Raw genomic sequence first — 17,109 nt, 5'->3', positions numbered from 1 at the left:
AATTTGCACGGTTCCCATGAGAGGGCCAGTGCTGGCCACCGAGCTTATGCCTGCTGCTCACCTCACAGAGGGTTCACCACCCCGTGGCTGATCCACCATGCCTGTGACGTGAAGGGATGTGTTCCTTTGTTCTGGTTCCTCTTAGGGCTGGTGAGCGTCATGTCCTACAGAAACGCTGACTATTCCTACAGCATGTGGAAGGGAGCAAGCTCTAGTGCCTGGTGAGTAATGGATTTGTCTTATATTTCCATACAGTAGTTGATCCGTTCATTAAGTATAACAGCCATGGGATGGGGAGACGGCCCAGTGGGTAAAAGCTCCTGCTAGGCATCCTGAATTCCATCACCAAGCCCCGAATGGTATAAGAAGAGAACCGACATCCACAAATTGTCCTTTCGTAATGAGTGCACACACTAATAATTAATCAATTAAATGATCGAATGAACGAAAGAATGGCTTCCATAGTGACGCTCTCTTCCATTTGTTCAGACTGACACCCAATCTTTCCACATGCCTCTCTCTCCCCCTTACAATCACATCCAATCTAGGTAAGGGGTGTGGATGCGCCTTCAAATAGATTCTTGACTGCTTTTCCCCAGCTTTGATGCCCCCACTCTGGTTCAAGCCAGCTTTCTCTGTTCGCATTCTTCTGACTCCTGACTTGATCTCCTGCATTGACACTGAGCGCAGAAGTCCCAGTGGCCTCAGGGCTCAGAGCCATTCAGGTGCTTCTCTTCCCACTTAGGGTGAGAACCAATGTTTCCTTATTTCTCCCACCCTGTGCACCTTGCTCTATGGGACACCGGAGCCCTATGGTCTCCTCGCTGCTCCTTTAACACACCGGATAGTACTTGCTTCCACCTCAGGGCCTCTGCACTGACTCCTCCCTCTGTCTGTCATGCTCCTTTAAGAGCAAGACTGGATGCCTTATTTCCCCTCAGGGATTTACTGAAAGTTACCTTCTCAAGGTGGTCTCTGCCGTCTCATTCGGTAAGAACCACACCCCACGGGCTGGAGAGATGGCTCAGTGGTTAAGAGCACTGACTGCTCTTCCAGAGGTCATGAGTTCAATTCCCAGCAACCACATGGTGGCTCACAACCATCTGTAAAGAGATCCGATGCCCTCTTCTGGTGTGTCTGAAGACAGCTACAGTGTACTTATATAAATAAATGAATAAATCTTAAAAAAAAAGATATTATAAAAAAAAAAAGAACCACACCCCACTGCATCCAGCACCTCATCCTTCCTCTCCCTGTGTCCCCATTAGGATGTGTACAGTGTGTGGGCAGCTCCATGAGTTGCTAGGACCTCCTACCTTCAATAAAGCTCACTCAGCGAGCGATCGCTTCTGTGATCCTTATAATTTAAGGAAAGACAGTCTAAATGAGTGGAATGCATACACAGCAGTCTGCTTTCAAAACATGCCCTCATGCTTCGACAGGATTCATAATTTTATTTATTTTATTGGGTTTTTTTTCTCCCTTTGGGAGATACTTAGTTTTAACAAACAAAAATGATACCAATAGTAGAGCATGGTGCTGTGTACTTACAATCCCAGCCCCTGGGGGGAAGAGTTATTGAGCATAAGTTCAAAGTCAGGCTGTATTATAAGGTGAGAGATAAAACAAGACTTGATGTGTGCCCAGTACCCCATAGGCCCTACCGCATAAAACATGCTTACAGTCTGCAATAATTTAGAATTTTTGACAGTCTTTTTATGTCTGGTCTGAAACTTACTATTTAGACCGTGCCTGGATTGCAGCCATCCTCCTGCCTCTGCCTTCAGAGCGCTAGGATTGTGTGAAGGAATGGTACACAACCATTCCCAGCAAGGTACAGTAAGTGAATTTTAGATGTTTTCGAAAATTTCATCCTTGGCCTCTTATTCCTTGTAATCTCTCTTGAACAGTCTTATCTTTGCCAGACCTCCATGACCTCAATGTAAACGGGTTCCCTGTCCAATGTCTCTAATGAACTTCTCTTCCGCCCCAGATCCACATTTTTGGGTGTCTGGGTACAAAGAGCTCCAGATACAATGCGCCCCCAAGTCATTACTTTCTTTCTCAAACACACTTCCTGGTTCTTCACTGAACTCTCTGTCTTTCAGTGAGTCAGAATCATCAGCTGGTTTTGAAACCCTCCCCTTTAGATCTGTGTCCAGCCTCAGGGCTTCCAGGGCTACACGGCAAGACCCTGCCTCAAAGTAAAACCCACAAGGATACTAATGGGAAAAGCCCATTTTCTACAGGAAAATGTAAATATTATATGTTTTAATACAGTGGAATTGATAGGTGGACAAGAAACTTCTAGACATCCATTTGCCATTTGGAAGAGCTCTTAGCTTGTGTGCTAGCTAACAGTGCAGTCATCATGGGTGAGCAGTTTGCATTTGTTGGCTGGAATCAGTAGATGCCTGTTGAGAGATGGACAGGGACTCAGAGAGGAGAGAGTTACATTGTTGTCGTTGTTTAACTATTCTTTGGTGCTTTGAGACTTTTGAAAAGTTTTGCTGTTAGAATTTTTTCCTTTAAATGCATTTAAAAATACAGTTAAAACAATTTTTTTTCGAGATGTTCTATCTCTATATAAATCATTCTGGCTGTCCTGGCTTTGTAGACCAGGCTGGCCTCAAACTCACAGAGATCCTCCTGCCTCTGCCTCCCATGAAGTGGATTAAAGGCCTGCACCACCATGCCTGGCTAAAACAGAGTTTTTAACTCAGGAAAAAAAAGTCAAAGACCCAAAAGGACATGAGAGGGCTCCAAGAGCAGGCTCTTGGGCAGCTAGAGAGGTCATGAACTCTGTCCTTGGTGTTAGTCTGGTGTGGCTGCTGGTGGGCAGGAGCCCCTTGCTGTCTAAGTAGGTGAGATCAGTAAGTAACACTTCCTTGTCATGTGGGAGTTCTGAGTCCACAGCAGAGCTCAACAGGAAGGGAGGCTGCAGAAAGAAGCCGGACCTCAGTGAGGCTCTGTTGCCAGTGATTTTCTTCTAGTACATCTTGCCTTTATGGATCAGTACTTGAGCTCAAAACTGTTTTCTTCACCCTGTGACCTTTAACTGTAACATGGCTTTTTTTTTAACCAGAAATCAACTCTTAGCTCTAGTGCTAGCTAACAGTGTCATAAGCAAAAGTGTACTGTTTATATTTGTTGACAGGATATTTTGAAGATTTTTTTTGTCTCCTTGTAAAATGATGACTTACTCTAGAATTGTATGTCTGAATAAAGTCTGCAAATAAACTACTCTGTCACTAGAAAGCCAGGAGAGACTGGGTGTTCTAAAATCTGTGTGTGGTTTGTCTTGAAGGCTGACAGCTTTTGCTCTGAGAGTGCTTGGACAGGTGAACAAGTATGTGAAACAAGACCAATACTCGATCTGTAACTCCTTGTTATGGCTGATTGAGAAGTGTCAGCTGGAAAACGGATCTTTCAAGGAAAATTCCCAATATCTACCAATAAAATTACAGGTGAGGAAATCCAATATGTAAATTAACATTAGTTTTATTTACAGTCTCTCATTTTATTCCCATCCTATTATAGGGAGGCTAAGGAAGAGGGGAAAATATACAATTGTCCTCGTTTCAGTGTGTCACTGTGATAAAATGCCCTGACAAGAGGAAGTTCTGTGAGGAAGGGCTTACGTCCGCTCACAGGTGCAGGCCCCAGCCCACTATACCCAGGTAGTCATGGCAGCAGGAACCAAGCTAATCACACCATGAAGAGAGAATGAATGCAGGCTCCCAGGTGCTCAGCTCACTGTAACTACTCTCCTGTAGTCCAGGACCCCAACCTAGGGAATGATGCTGCCCACAGGGGGCTTATCTTCTTGCCAACGATTACCCATAAAGTTGCCCACAGGCCAACCTGATCTAGACAAGGCATTGTCGAGACCCATTCCAGGTGATTTTAGATGGGGTCAGGATGACAATTAACACATAAATTTGACATGAAGGGTTTTCAAGTGTGTTGTACTTGTTAGTGAAAGGGAGGCTGTTGTAAAAAATACAAAAATAAATAAAGCAAGGTTGTCTTTTACCTCGCTTGGTCTGGCACCGCAGTGCCCCAAGATGTCTGCTAGATATCTTGGCAGAAAAACATCCCAACTCCACAGCGGCCCAGTGTCTCCACTGCACACTTTCCTACACTCAAACTTTCACATAAAAGAACACAAAACACAATAATCTTTGACCCGATTGGTAAGATATAATTGCCCACCTAAACATACAAAGCCCAGTACACATCCATCCCTTAAGAACATTAATAACAACCTGTAAATACACAGAGCGGAATCTTAACATCACCTGCCATGGCTTCTGGCCCTCTCCTTACTGTCTCTTCTCCTCTCCGTTCCAGTCTCCTCCTCTTCCTTCAAACTTCTCTCTTGCCCATCCTTCCTTCTCCAACAATGACAGGCCTCCTTCTATTCTGTACCTGCCCCTCACCTGTATTTTACAAATTCAATGGGGAGAAGGTTCTGGTGAAGTCACCTGATTCCTGGGTAGTAACTGTCCTTCAGGCAGTGGGATTAGCATCAAAATACAGATAACTCCAGGGCAAACCACAACAGGAGCCCCTTCCTTGATAGCAGGGGATGAGTCTACATTGTTGCACATGTAACTCCTGGGAAATGTAGGAGAGGCAGAAACAGGACGCTGAGTCAGCCACATATCTGAGTTTTTCTTCAAAGTTAACTTATTTGTTCTTTTTACCAAAAAGGTCCATGTTTATGATATAAAATATAAAACCCATTGTAAAATGTGGGGGGAGGGGTGTCCCAAATCTTGTGGTCACAAACAGTGCTGCAGTAAAACAGGGGAGTGAAATGTGTCTTTGAGATCCTAATTCCCTCCGTGAGTATATACCCTCGTGGAATAGAGCTGGTATACCAGTAGTTTTGTTTTTAATTTTTTAGAGACCTCAGTACTGTATTCTATAGTGGCTGTGCTAATTTCCCAGCAATGGTGCAGTTCTCTTTCCTCCACACCCTTGGCAACATTTACATCTTAGCTTTCCGTCATATCCATGGCAACAGCGTGCATGGACAACTCATTGTGCTTCTAGTTTGAGTTCCTATGACGACTAGTAATGTGTAACACTTTTCATATGCCTATCTATTATGCCTGGAAATTTTAATTCCAGATGAAAAGAGAAGAGAGAAGGGAGAAAGGAGAAGAAGAGGAAAAAGTGGAATTTATTCAAAGAACTATAGCCAAGAGAATTAGAATGTGAGAGGTATAAGTCTGGAGAGGTAGAACAACTCCACCGGAGGTCTTGTTAGCCTGCCATTGGGTCACCCTGGAAGGCCTATATGGAGCCTCAGAGCAGATGTGGTATTTTTATAGGATCTTGAAGGAGAGGGGAGGGGTTGAATGTGTTGAAGAATCATGAGATGGAGCTGACAGGTGAAGATGGGAGAGTCAGACTAAGGCAGGCATGACAGAACTCCAGGGTTCTTGGGCAACAGTAAGCATCCAGCTACAGTGCATGATGTAGAAACATAGAGACATCACCAAAAGAGTTTTGAACCAGAACATTCACTTCTTTTAAAACACTGTTTGTTCTAGGGTACTTTGCCTGCTGAAGCCCAAGAGAACACTTTATATCTTACAGCCTTTTCTGTGATTGGAATTAGAAAGGCTATTGGCATATGCCCCACGGAGGTAAGAACCAGTTTGCTTTCCCTAGCTTGGCTTAGCCTACCCCAATAGGGCTCACCAGCGTACACCTCACACTGTTTTGCACATTATTGGAAATAATCTTAAGATCAGAATCCAAGGGTTTACTAACTGGGATAGATTCTAGCATGCAGTCTGACCTGCAAACTCATCATGAGTTGACAGAGCTGACACGGTAAGTGTCACCTCCCATGGCTCACGGTTACTGAACACTACATTGTAGAGCTGGGGTAGCTATCTGGGACCGTGATGGGAGAATGATGCAATGTGCCTAGCTCCCCCTCTCTTTTTTAATTTTAAATCATATCTTCGTGCATGTGTGTGTGTGTGTGTGTGTGTGTGTGTGTGCCTGCTTGTCCACCTTAGAGGCCAGAAGAGGGCATCAGGTCCCCTGGAACTGGAATTCCAGGTAGCTGCGAGCCACCTCATAAGGACACAGTCTCCTGCAAGAGTGGCCAGTTCTCTTAGCCTGCTGAGCCATCTCTCCAGCCCCCGGGTTCCCACTCTCATCTCTGATCTTGTCTCTGCTAAACTTTGCTGTTGACTTCAGTAGTGCAGAGACTCCCTGCCATCCAATCAGTTTTACTTTTTTTGGAGTTGTAATCTTTCATTTGCTTGGAAGCTGGGGAAGTAAGGAGAAATCTGCCTCCTTACAGTAGCATAGATGCTTCCAGAGGTAGAAGAGGGGAGATCTTTACCAAGTGCTTGCCACTGAGGCATAAAGATCTGAGTATGAAAAGTTAGGTAGACATGATCACCACACAACCACACCTATATTCCAAGCTCTGGGATGGCAGAGGCAGGAGGATTTCTGAGACTTGCTGGGCAGCCAGTATAGCCTATCAGGAAGCTCCAGGTCCAATGTGAGTCCATGTTGTAAAGAACAAGGCTGTAAAAGCTTCTGAAGGTTAACACAGATAACAGCCGTTTGTGGAAAGAGTTAGAGACCTGCACTCAGGTTAAGGATTCCTGCCTGCAAAGTCGAAGTCAAGCAGACTACACAACTGAGCTGAAATCCCAGTGTTCAATGGGAGTTGCTGAATGAAATCCACAGGAACAAAGACATTCTGTTTGGGCAGATCCATAACCATCCGGGTTCACACTCACGAGAAAATAATCAACAAGAACCAGGTCCCAGCAGGTAGATGCGGGTTGGCAACCATGCCCTCAGGATGCACAGGTTGATCTGGAAGAGGAGCCCGGCAGGATGCTGGCAGGCTTTCCCTGGCCCCTCATCCATAGCAGCTCTCTGGCAACCTCAGGACATGACCAGAACTCTTCCTAGGCATTTGGAAAGCCAGAGAGCTCCAGCAGCTCTGGTTCTCTTCTGTTTTGTCTTGGTATAATCCTTTTGAACACGAGACTGTCTTGGCTCCGCTGACACAGGATGAAAATCCTGTTTGTCCTGGTGCTTCTCCCCAGGGGCTGGGCCAGTGATGTATCAGAAACCCAAGGAACAAACTTCTGGAGGGAAACAGGAACTCGATGGCAAAGCATAAGCCAAACTGGACACCCAAGTGGTTTCTTCTGAGATATCTTTACCCCTTCTCTCTAAAGGATCTGCTTTGTTGATTGTATTCACAGGTCCCCAGGGTCTTCTTCATACCCTCACCTCCCAACCCAGCAACCCTAGAGGTGCTTTCCTCAGTTTACAGGCTGAGGTTGGGAAAGGAAAGTTAATTATCTTCTGCTCTTGCTTCCAGAAAATCTACACAGCGCTGGCTAAAGCTGACTCCTTCCTACTTGAAAGGACCCTGCCTTCCAAGAGCACCTTCACCCTGGCCATTGTGGCCTATGCTCTCTCCCTGGGAGACAGAACCCACCCGAAGTTTCGTTCTATTGTGTCAGCCCTGAAGAGGGAAGCTTTGGTTAAAGGTAGGACCTCGCCCCACACAGTTGCTCAGCAGGACGCTGGCTGAGCACCCAGGGTCTGTGCTCCTGGGAAGTGGGTGCAGTGAAAGCAGACAAAGATGCCATCCTTGCCCATATGGAACTAACCATTCACACCGCACGGTGATGAATCCTGTTTCTCAAATCATTACTCACTCAGGAAATGCATATTTGTTCATTCAACACAGAAGTATGAAGCAGCCTATGGCATCTTCCTGTACCCAGGCACTGTTCTACACCCAAGGGACAAATCAACGAATATAACCAGAGCAGAACAAATCTAAGCTGGCTGGGTGTGGTAGTGCATTCCTGTAATCCCAGCACTTGAGAAACTGAGGCAGGGAGATGGAGAGTGCCAGACGAGACAGAAACAAAAAGAAGCAAAACATCCAGGGTTAACAAGATGGCTCAGTAAGTAAAGGAGCTTGCTGCTAAGCCCCAGGACCTGAGTTCAATCACCAACACTGGCGGGACGGGAGAATCGTCTCCTGAAAGTGGTCCCCTGACTTCCACAAGCATACCATGCACACGTGCACCCACTTACCTACACATACAATAAACGAAGTTAAAACACCCAACTGGGTGTCAGCCACAAGAACAAGATAGAGCAGAGTGCCACTCAGTGTATTCAGAGAAATGGTTTCCCACTGCATCACAGAGTATATTGACACGGATCTAAGTCCTATCGCCATGGCAACCCTGGGGTAAATAATGTCACATGTGATCTGCCATTGGCCAAACTATAACTGTATTTGAATGTAAATGTGAAAGGGGAGGAAGCAAGGCCCAAGGCTATCTAGGAGGCTCCTTCCGGTAGAGAAATAGCAGATGCAAATGCCCTGTGGCCTGAGCAGTCCTGTTGCTTCAGTAGCAGCATGAAGGCCAGTGGTGTGCTGATCAGTGAGAAGAAGAGCAGGAAGTAAGACCAGGGAAGGAGAGGTGAGGGAGGGATGGAAGGCAGAGGAGGTCATTAGGGGTCAGTACCGGATCACCAGGATTATGCAAACAGTTGTGCAATGGTTAAAACACCTGTCTCGGCTCATGCTCTGTTGTTACAACGGAGTATCAGAGACAGGCAATGGAAAGAGATTCCTTTTAACCAATGGCTCTGCGAGTCTGAGTGCACAGCCCAACATCATAATGGCTTCTGGTGAAGCCCTCGTGGTGGGAAAGCAAGTGGACACTGTGAGGAGACAGAAAAGAGGGTTGAACTAGAGTAACTAACCTGTACCCCAGAAGAGCATCCACTTATCTATCCTTATGGCCCAACTGCTTTCTATCCAACACTGGTTCAGCAAGAACAAACCAGCGTAAGTTAAGTCACAGCAGTGTCCATGAAAGCAGATAAGCTGATGTTGAAATTGGCCTGTTCTGCCTCCACTTCCCAAACCATGTCCTCCAGGGCAGGGCTGCCCGACGCAGGCACAGCCGGCTCTCACTTGCACTTTAAGCCACCAGAAGCCACTGGGCCCAGGAGTGTGTGGTCTGACTTACATCTCACTAGGAGGCAGAAGGGGCCATCGGCATGGCTGGCAGTTCTGAGCCCTGTCCCAATCTGAGTTTTCTAAACATTAAACAAGTTTTATGCGAGGCTTATGATTATCTACAAAATGTCGTCTCTGTCATCATTTAAAAATGTCTAAGTTTTAACACCTCGAAACCACTTCTTTGATGCATCAGAAATAGCATAAAAAATGTCTTGGGAATTGTAAGATACATTATGAAATCATACCCTTTAAAAGCAAGGGGAGAACTGAATAATTCAAATAGTATTTAAAACCTAAATAAACCTTTCATTTTAAGCATGGGAAATCTGAGTACGAGCAGGATAAAAACTATTGTCCTCAGAGTCATGTGAATCATGTGATAATTGTATAATGACACCTCAAAATTAGACTAACCTTCTGTCTTTATTAGGGTTTTACTGCTGTGAACAGACACCATGACCAAGTCAAGTCTTATAAACAAAAGCATGGTCAGGCCTATCACAGCAATACCCCATTCCTGGTACCAACTTCTGTCTTAGTTAAGGTTTTATTGCTGTGAACAGACACTATGACCAATGTAAGTTTTATAAGGGACAACATTTAATTGGGGCTGGCTTACAGGTTCAGAGGTTCAGTCCACTGTCATCAAGGCGGGAGCATGGCAGCATCACAGCACCCAGGCAGGCATGGTGCAGGGGCCGCTGAGTTCTACATCTTCACCCAAAGGAAGCCAGGAACAGACTGAGCATCCTCAGATAGCTAGGAGGAGGGTCTCCAGTGACACACTTCCTCCAACAAGGCCACACCTTCTAATAGTGCCACTCCCTGGGCCAAGCATATGCAAACCATCACACACACACACCCCCAAAAAAATCTTACCTTACTATTTAAAAAAACAAATTATTCCAAGAAAGGTCTGCAGTGATCCCTGCATGTTACTGGAGCAGCAGCAGCAAATGTAAGATAGGACCTATGCTATGGGAAATGCTGCACTTAGGAGAATATGGGTGCTTTCTGTCCCAAAGAGAGAAATCCTACCTGCCAATCTTGGTTTCACCTCAGGCATTCCAGGCTATGGTATTTTTCCTCCAAGGAGAAAGATATCATGTCAAGTTTATTCTGCTGATGTGAATAATAACAACCCTTCATCTACGGGTGGTGTTTGCTGGCCTATAAACTCATTCCCCTGTGTATTTCTTGTGACTTTCACCAAATGGGAGCGAATGTTGCCTATGTACAGTATTGGGAGACTAGGTCCCACAGAACTAATGAACTTCCTGGATCGATGAAGTCAGCTAACCAGAGAGGGTAGAGGATAGACCCAGATATCTGGGTCTGCTAAGTCCTAGCTGATCAGGCCTGCTGCCCCACTGTCAGACCGGATGTACTCCCTGGCACGTTGTAGCCATCCTTCTACAATGGGGACAAGGGGCACTGTGATATGGGATCTCAATCTTTCTTGGCCACCTTGATGAAGCTCTTACAGAGAAGAGAGACTTCTAGAAATGAGAGAGCAGTCACCACGTGCTAGGATTGCATCAAATTCTTGTCTTTACCTCTACTGAAGAATGTCCTGTTTTGACCTCAGGAGACCCGCCCATTTACCGTTTCTGGAGAGACACTCTCCAACGTCCAGACAGCTCAGCACCCAACAGCGGCACAGCAGGTATGGTAGAAACCACGGCCTATGCTTTGCTCACCAGCCTGAACCTGAAGGAGACGAGTTATGTCAACCCGATCATCAAGTGGCTATCTGAGGAGCAGAGGTATGGAGGCGGCTTTTATTCCACCCAGGTAACATGTCACTAGTGTGTCCTTAGATGTCCTTGTCATGTTCTTAGCATGTTCTTGGCATGTTCTTATCATGTTCTTAGCATGTTCTTGGCATGTTCTTAGCCTGATCCATGTTCTTGTTTCCCACATACACCTTTTACACTCTTTTTGGCCTCCATGACTCACAAATGAACTGCCGTAGGTACAACTCAAGTCTAGTATCATAGGACCCTGGAGGTTAACTGTATTGGTGACATCACTATTCAGAAGAGGACATGAGCCTAAGGAGGCTTAGTCAAGGATCCACATCAGCACCAATGTTCCCTGAGCCTATGCCCGGTGTGCTGCTTTCACTGTCTTTAAAGACCGTGGAAGGCTCGTAGATTATCAGCAATCACATCACATCCTGTTTAATGAGCAGTGGTTGCCATGGAAGCAAAGGTGCTGGTGAGTCCTCTCCTGCAAGACTGACACTACAGCTATCTACTTATCAAGTACCACTGTTATGCGGTTGGATAATACACAGTCACGTGTTACGTAACAATGTTTTGGTCAATGGCAGACCACAAATATGATGCCTCACAAAATTATAACAGGGCTAAAACCTTCCTATTGCCTACCACTAGATTTGTGGTCATCTTAATGTTGTATGTAACACATTACATGCTTGTGCTGATGCTGGTGTGAGCAAACTTACCGCGCTACCAATCACATACACATGTGACACCTAAAACTAGTGCAGTGGTGCTTGGAAAGATGACAGACAGCTCCACTACTGGCTCGTGTGCTTATCTGTGGTTTCTATGGATTGAACGCAGGAGCTCTCGGCTACTAAGGACATGGTCTACATCCAAATGCATCCCCAGCCCTGGACACACCTTGTCCTTACTGAGAATGCGTTCATTCTGCTTCTGAAATGGAACCTTACTTATACATGCATGTTTCACAAGCAACACACTGGGGCGTCGTGTTCACCGTGCCTCTTGTTTGTGATTGACTTGCACTGCCCAGGTTTGTGTGAGCACACTCAGTGATGCTTACACAGTTATGAAATTACCCAGCAATCCATTTTCAGAGCATGCTACTCATGCTCACTACTCATGAAGTGGTTCATGACTATGCGACTGTGCGTCTGTGTTTAAAGTTGAGCTCAGAGGGCATCTTTGCCCTCTGGATGTTTACATAATGGTGGTGCGTCTGTACGAAGTACAGGGGTTTCTCTAGATCAATTTAGTGATTGCTTAATGGGTTTTACTGTGGAGAGACAGGCTTAGCAGGAAAATGTGCTCCATTGATTAGCATTACTGCTATAGACACAGGAGTGGCCAGACGTTTAATATCTACTCACAGATACTCACATTATAGAAGAAGACAGGGAAGATCCAGAATGATAGTTTGTTCAAGTATTCCTTCCTCAAATACTGTTTGAAGAGCAACCATGTATCCATACGAGGTGCAACGGACACTGTGTCAGGCATGAGTAATTTATAATTAATAGAAGTGTGCTAGCCCATGTGTCTCAAGGACAGAAAGACAAAGATTGAGGGGCCATAATTGGCAAAACCATCTTTGTTGTGTCATCCCAGGAAGGACAAAGAGAAGGAGAAAGAGGAACAGAGAGAGGAGGAAAGGGAGGAGAGGAGAGGGGAACAGAGAGAGAAGAGACAGATTCATTCTTTTATAAGGACAAGGACATTTACCTATTTGTGAGGGTGGCGCCACCATGATCCACACACCTCCAGTTAAATACTGCCCCCCACTCCCCAACATTGCCACATTGGACATTAAGTTCCCAACATGTGAACTTTGATGGACACAGTCACCTACCACACACACCAAGGAAGATGTGGATACCTGTGTGCTCCATGAATCTTACAGTGCAGAGAGGAAGGGAGCAATCAAATAACATAAGTGATACCATTCTAAATGGAGGGCCAGGAAATGAACGCTATGATGATCAGGAAGAGATAGTTTTTGGCCTCGCTGTGGGGGTGGTTAAGCTGAGACTATAGGGCGCAAAAGACTCAAAGGCAATTTTCAGAGTGACTTTGCCTGAGGATATGTGTACTGAGGATTTAGTGAACCCAGACCGAGGCCACACTTTCTTCCTCTTCCTGCTAAAAACAGTTCCTCCCTGTGGAGGAGAGTAACCTTCCTTATACCTCCTCAATAGCTCCTCAACCTGCTTCACCCGGTCAGCTGGAGTTTCATCTCCAGACGGTGCTGCCTACCATCTCCCAAGAAGGGAATTACAGAGCTGGGTGCACAGCAGAGCTTGCGAGGCCGAAGTAAAAGCATTTCGAGTTCAAGTCAATGTATCAGAACCCCATTGTCAAAAAGAAGATGGGTCTATTGTAAACTGAACATGAATACATAAACTAACCGTGCCTTCGTGCCTTGTGGATTATCGCTAGGATACCATTAACGCCATCGAGGGCCTGACAGAGTATTCACTCCTGGTTAAACAACTTCATTTGGATATGGATATCAATGTCTCCTACAAACACAAAGGGGATTTCTACCAGTATAAAGTGACAGAGAAGAACTTCCTCGGGAGGCCAGTGGAGGTAATGAAGGCAATTTTTATAATATTTTACAATCAGATGAGACCGTTTAAGTCATCCCTTCTGTCCTTGGTGAATGCGTGTCTTTAGTCACTGCTTAAACAAGCATCAAGTGCCTCCTGACTCCTAATCAGGGATCCTCTTAGATCGTCATCACTGGTGATACAAAGAACTCAAGTCCTGGGGAGGGACAGTCATTTAAATACGCAAGAGTTCTGAAACACCTCTGTGGCAGTGCAGAGGCAGCCTCCTGATCCAGGCTGACACGTTCTACGTAGGGGACAGTTTAGTATGCCTATGTGTATAGGCTCTATCTGGAAGGATCGGAAAGGGGCAGTCGGGTAAAGAACAGACATATGTAGCAGCACACACAAGAGCACGATTGAAGAGACATGAAGCACATGTCAGGCACCTGCTGCTGGTCCCTTTTACCCTTGGTCTGGCACACAGACTGTAGCTAGCTCTGGGTCACTAGACTCCTTGCTCCATGTCTAAAAGCTAGATTATTTTTAAAGGGAAAACTCCAATGGGGTTATGAAAGTTTCCCAAAGAAAAGATACATTAGGCAAAGTATTCTATACTGTTATTGTTGACAGTCCGCAGCCAGCAGTCTAATGCACACTTTTCTAGTTATCTGTGAATTTAGTGCATTTAATATATAAGCCAATGGAAATACTCCTGACTGACACGCCTTACAGATCCATGCTTGTCAAAGTAAATAGATATGAGAAATAAAATTTAGGCAAAAAAATCATAAACCATGGCTCGTAGAGGGATATTAATATAATAATATTATAACAATAGATAAGGTTGATGGCCATAGACAAAAATCTATGCCAATAACTAATGGTCCAAACATTTCAAATACAGATCTGATTTCCAACTTCCTTTGGGAAAAAAAAAATCAGTTCTGACAACATTAGGCATGGCCCTTTCTTCTCTTTTAAATAATTTATTTATTTTTATTTCATGTGCATTGGTGTTTTGCCTGCTTGTATAGTTGTGTGAAGGTGTCGGACCCCCTGAAACTGGACTTACAGGCAGTTATGAGGGTGGGTACAGAAATTGAGCCCAGGTCCTCTGGGAGAGCAGTCAGTGATTTTGACCACTGAGCCATCTCTCCAGTTTAGGGCATGGCTTTGTCAATCTGTGCCAGTCATGTGATATCTGCAGATCCATTTGTGTCCATATTTTCTCTACCTCTGGGTGGCATGCTGTGGCCTCTAGGTTGGGATTATATCTCTTGTCCAAGAGAACATTTAGAAGTCACCAGAGTCTAAGCTCTAATGAGGAGCTGTAGGTCAGAACAGCATAGTGGGGCTGTATCCTATTTTCGTGCCCTGTGCTGCGATAAAATACCCGACAAAACAACATGTGGGAGAAAAGGTTTAACTCACAGTTCCAGGATACAGCCCATCACTGCAGGTAAAATCAAAGAGGCTGGAGCTTTAAGCGGCTACCCGTGTCCACAGTCCCGGCAACTGTGGGAATGCTTAGGTTCAGCTCCCTTGCTCTGGGTTTTTCAGTCCAGCGTCCAGAGAATGGTGCCGCCCACAGTAGGCGGGTCTTCCTGTATAAATTAGCATAATTAAAGCTCTGCTCTAAAAGACGTGCTCATGGCCAACCCAATAGAGACCAACGTGGTCCCTCATTGAGATGCTCTTTCTGGGTGATACTAATGATGCTTCGCACACCCTGCTTCGAGTAGACAGAATTATTTCTGTCTTTAGGAGGTAATGCTGTGAGGTGCCTTTTGCCGTCTTAAAATAATACCTCAGTCTTGATGCTTTCACACTGTAGTGAAACCTGGGCTGCCGTTATCTAGCTTGAATTCTCTACCGCAGCTTTTCCTAAAATGTGCCACACGAAGCAATTAGTTAGGCAGCTGAATAATAGACATGGTCAAATGTGGTTAAATCTGGTTTCTAATGCTTGTTACTAGGCACGGTGACTCTGAGAGGATCGGGGGCAGAGATGGGGTACAATGCACAACATTTCCTAGACTCATTTAAAGCCTTTCCCATTTAGCATCTGGAAGCACTCATTCCCTGGGTAAACGCTGCTGTATCCTGTCAGGGACAATAGGAAACGTGGTCTATTTCCCTGGGTTTAGTAAAGTTTGAAGGAAAGATTGGCAAACTTAAATGTGTACCAAGCCCCTTGACACCACGGTGCCAGGAAAAGAGAAGTGGAAGAGGCAAGTGGGGAGGGAGTGGGGGCTGAGTCTTCAGCCTTGATCAAAGTCATCTCTTCTGCAATGTCCCTGAACTACTGAACATGTGGGTGGATGATAGAGTGCCTCTCGGGAGGACGGTTGTTTAGCTGTGTCTGTCTTCACTTTTCTCTCGGGGAGTGGAAACAGCAAGCAGATTTTTAGCAGGATTAAGTGGGGTAGCCAGAGGCTTGGGGTAGAGTTCCAGGAGCATGGCATGGGGCATCTGGGTGGGGTTTTAATAAGCGCTAGCCAGTCAGAAGCAAGGAAGATGTACCATCAAGAAGTGGAAGAGAGGGGCTGGAGAGATGGCTCAGTGGTTAAGAGCACTGACTGCTCTTCCAGGGGTCCTGAGTTCAATTCCCAGCAACAACATGGTGGCTCACAACCATCTGTAATGGGATCTGATGCCCTCTTCTGGTGTGTCTGAAGACAGCTATGGTGCACTCACATACATAAAGTAAAATATAGAAGAGGGGTGCAAACAGGAGGTAGTAGAGGCACATATTATGGCCACTTCAGAGCCTTGCATCTTGCATCCTGATCCCTATGAAAACAATCCCCACTGGCACATGAGATGTGAGTCTTGAACTAGACTGCAAATGGACTTTGTTCCCTTAGGGTTGGGGATTTAGCTCAGTGGTAGAGCGCTTGCCTAGGAAGCGCAAGGCCCTGGATTCGGTCCCCAGCTCTGAAAAAAAAAAGAACCAAAAAAAAAAAGGGAATAACTAACTAGTTTCACAATAAATATATGTGTGTGTATACATCTATAATTAATGAATAGAATGCATATATCATATATTTTTATAAATATATATTTATATGTGTTTACATAAAAATATATATCCCTCTGATTTGATGCTTTAGTTGGCTTGCTCAGGAGAGGAGCATCCTGTTATGGTGGAAGGCAGGGGCGGGAGGTCATAGCATCTTTTAGAGCCTGCTCTATGGAGATCTTCAATGTCATCTACTTAATTTCACGAGAAATGAGAGGAGAGCTGACTCCTTTCTTCGCTTTGTTAAATGAAGAACAAAAGCATGGTTTCTCTATCCATCCCTTCAGGTACCCCTCAATGATGACCTCATCGTCACCACAGGCTATAGCAGTGGCTTGGCTACAGTATATGTGAGTATTTGACTGGTGCTGTGGAGAGCTGTGTGTCTAGATAACATGAGAAAAAATACGTTGCTTTATTCAAAGTCACAGAAATGTCTTGGGATTACCATGGCTGAAGTAGGATTCATTTATCTAATTCTCCCATTTATGATGTCTTGACAATTCTCATGGTTTATTTTAGACAATAACTGGTGGTCCTTTTATGCACACCCTCCATGCATTGGTGGGAACATTTGTATTTTGCATATATCATGCACCGCATCATGGTATTTCTGCCAACAAATGGCTACATATATTATGGTCACATAAGACAACAGCTAGTGATGCCATACTACCCTACTTTATATAAATATATTCTATGATGTTTGCAGGATGAAAAGGTTTGCCTAAC

General features: G+C 45.1%; 1 protein-coding gene across 1 annotated transcript in view; it reads left to right on the top strand.

Annotated features, from left to right (window-relative positions):
- The window catches only part of C5 (complement C5), a 91,295-nt gene that overhangs the window by 57,308 nt on the left and 16,878 nt on the right, over positions 1–17,109 (top strand). The window contains exons 25-31 of the mRNA NM_053020.1: positions 146–221; positions 3,308–3,467; positions 5,565–5,660; positions 7,379–7,550; positions 10,641–10,846; positions 13,240–13,392; positions 16,665–16,727. Coding sequence (NP_444179.1) covers positions 146–221; positions 3,308–3,467; positions 5,565–5,660; positions 7,379–7,550; positions 10,641–10,846; positions 13,240–13,392; positions 16,665–16,727 — 926 coding nt within the window. The remainder of the gene's footprint in view (positions 1–145; positions 222–3,307; positions 3,468–5,564; positions 5,661–7,378; positions 7,551–10,640; positions 10,847–13,239; positions 13,393–16,664; positions 16,728–17,109) is intronic.

This window comes from Rattus norvegicus, chromosome 3 (genome assembly GCF_036323735.1).
Source record: "Rattus norvegicus strain BN/NHsdMcwi chromosome 3, GRCr8, whole genome shotgun sequence".
NCBI classification, from domain to species: Eukaryota; Metazoa; Chordata; class Mammalia; order Rodentia; family Muridae; genus Rattus; species Rattus norvegicus.
Note: the sequence above shows the minus strand (reverse complement) of the source record. Positions and strands in the feature narration are given on the sequence as shown.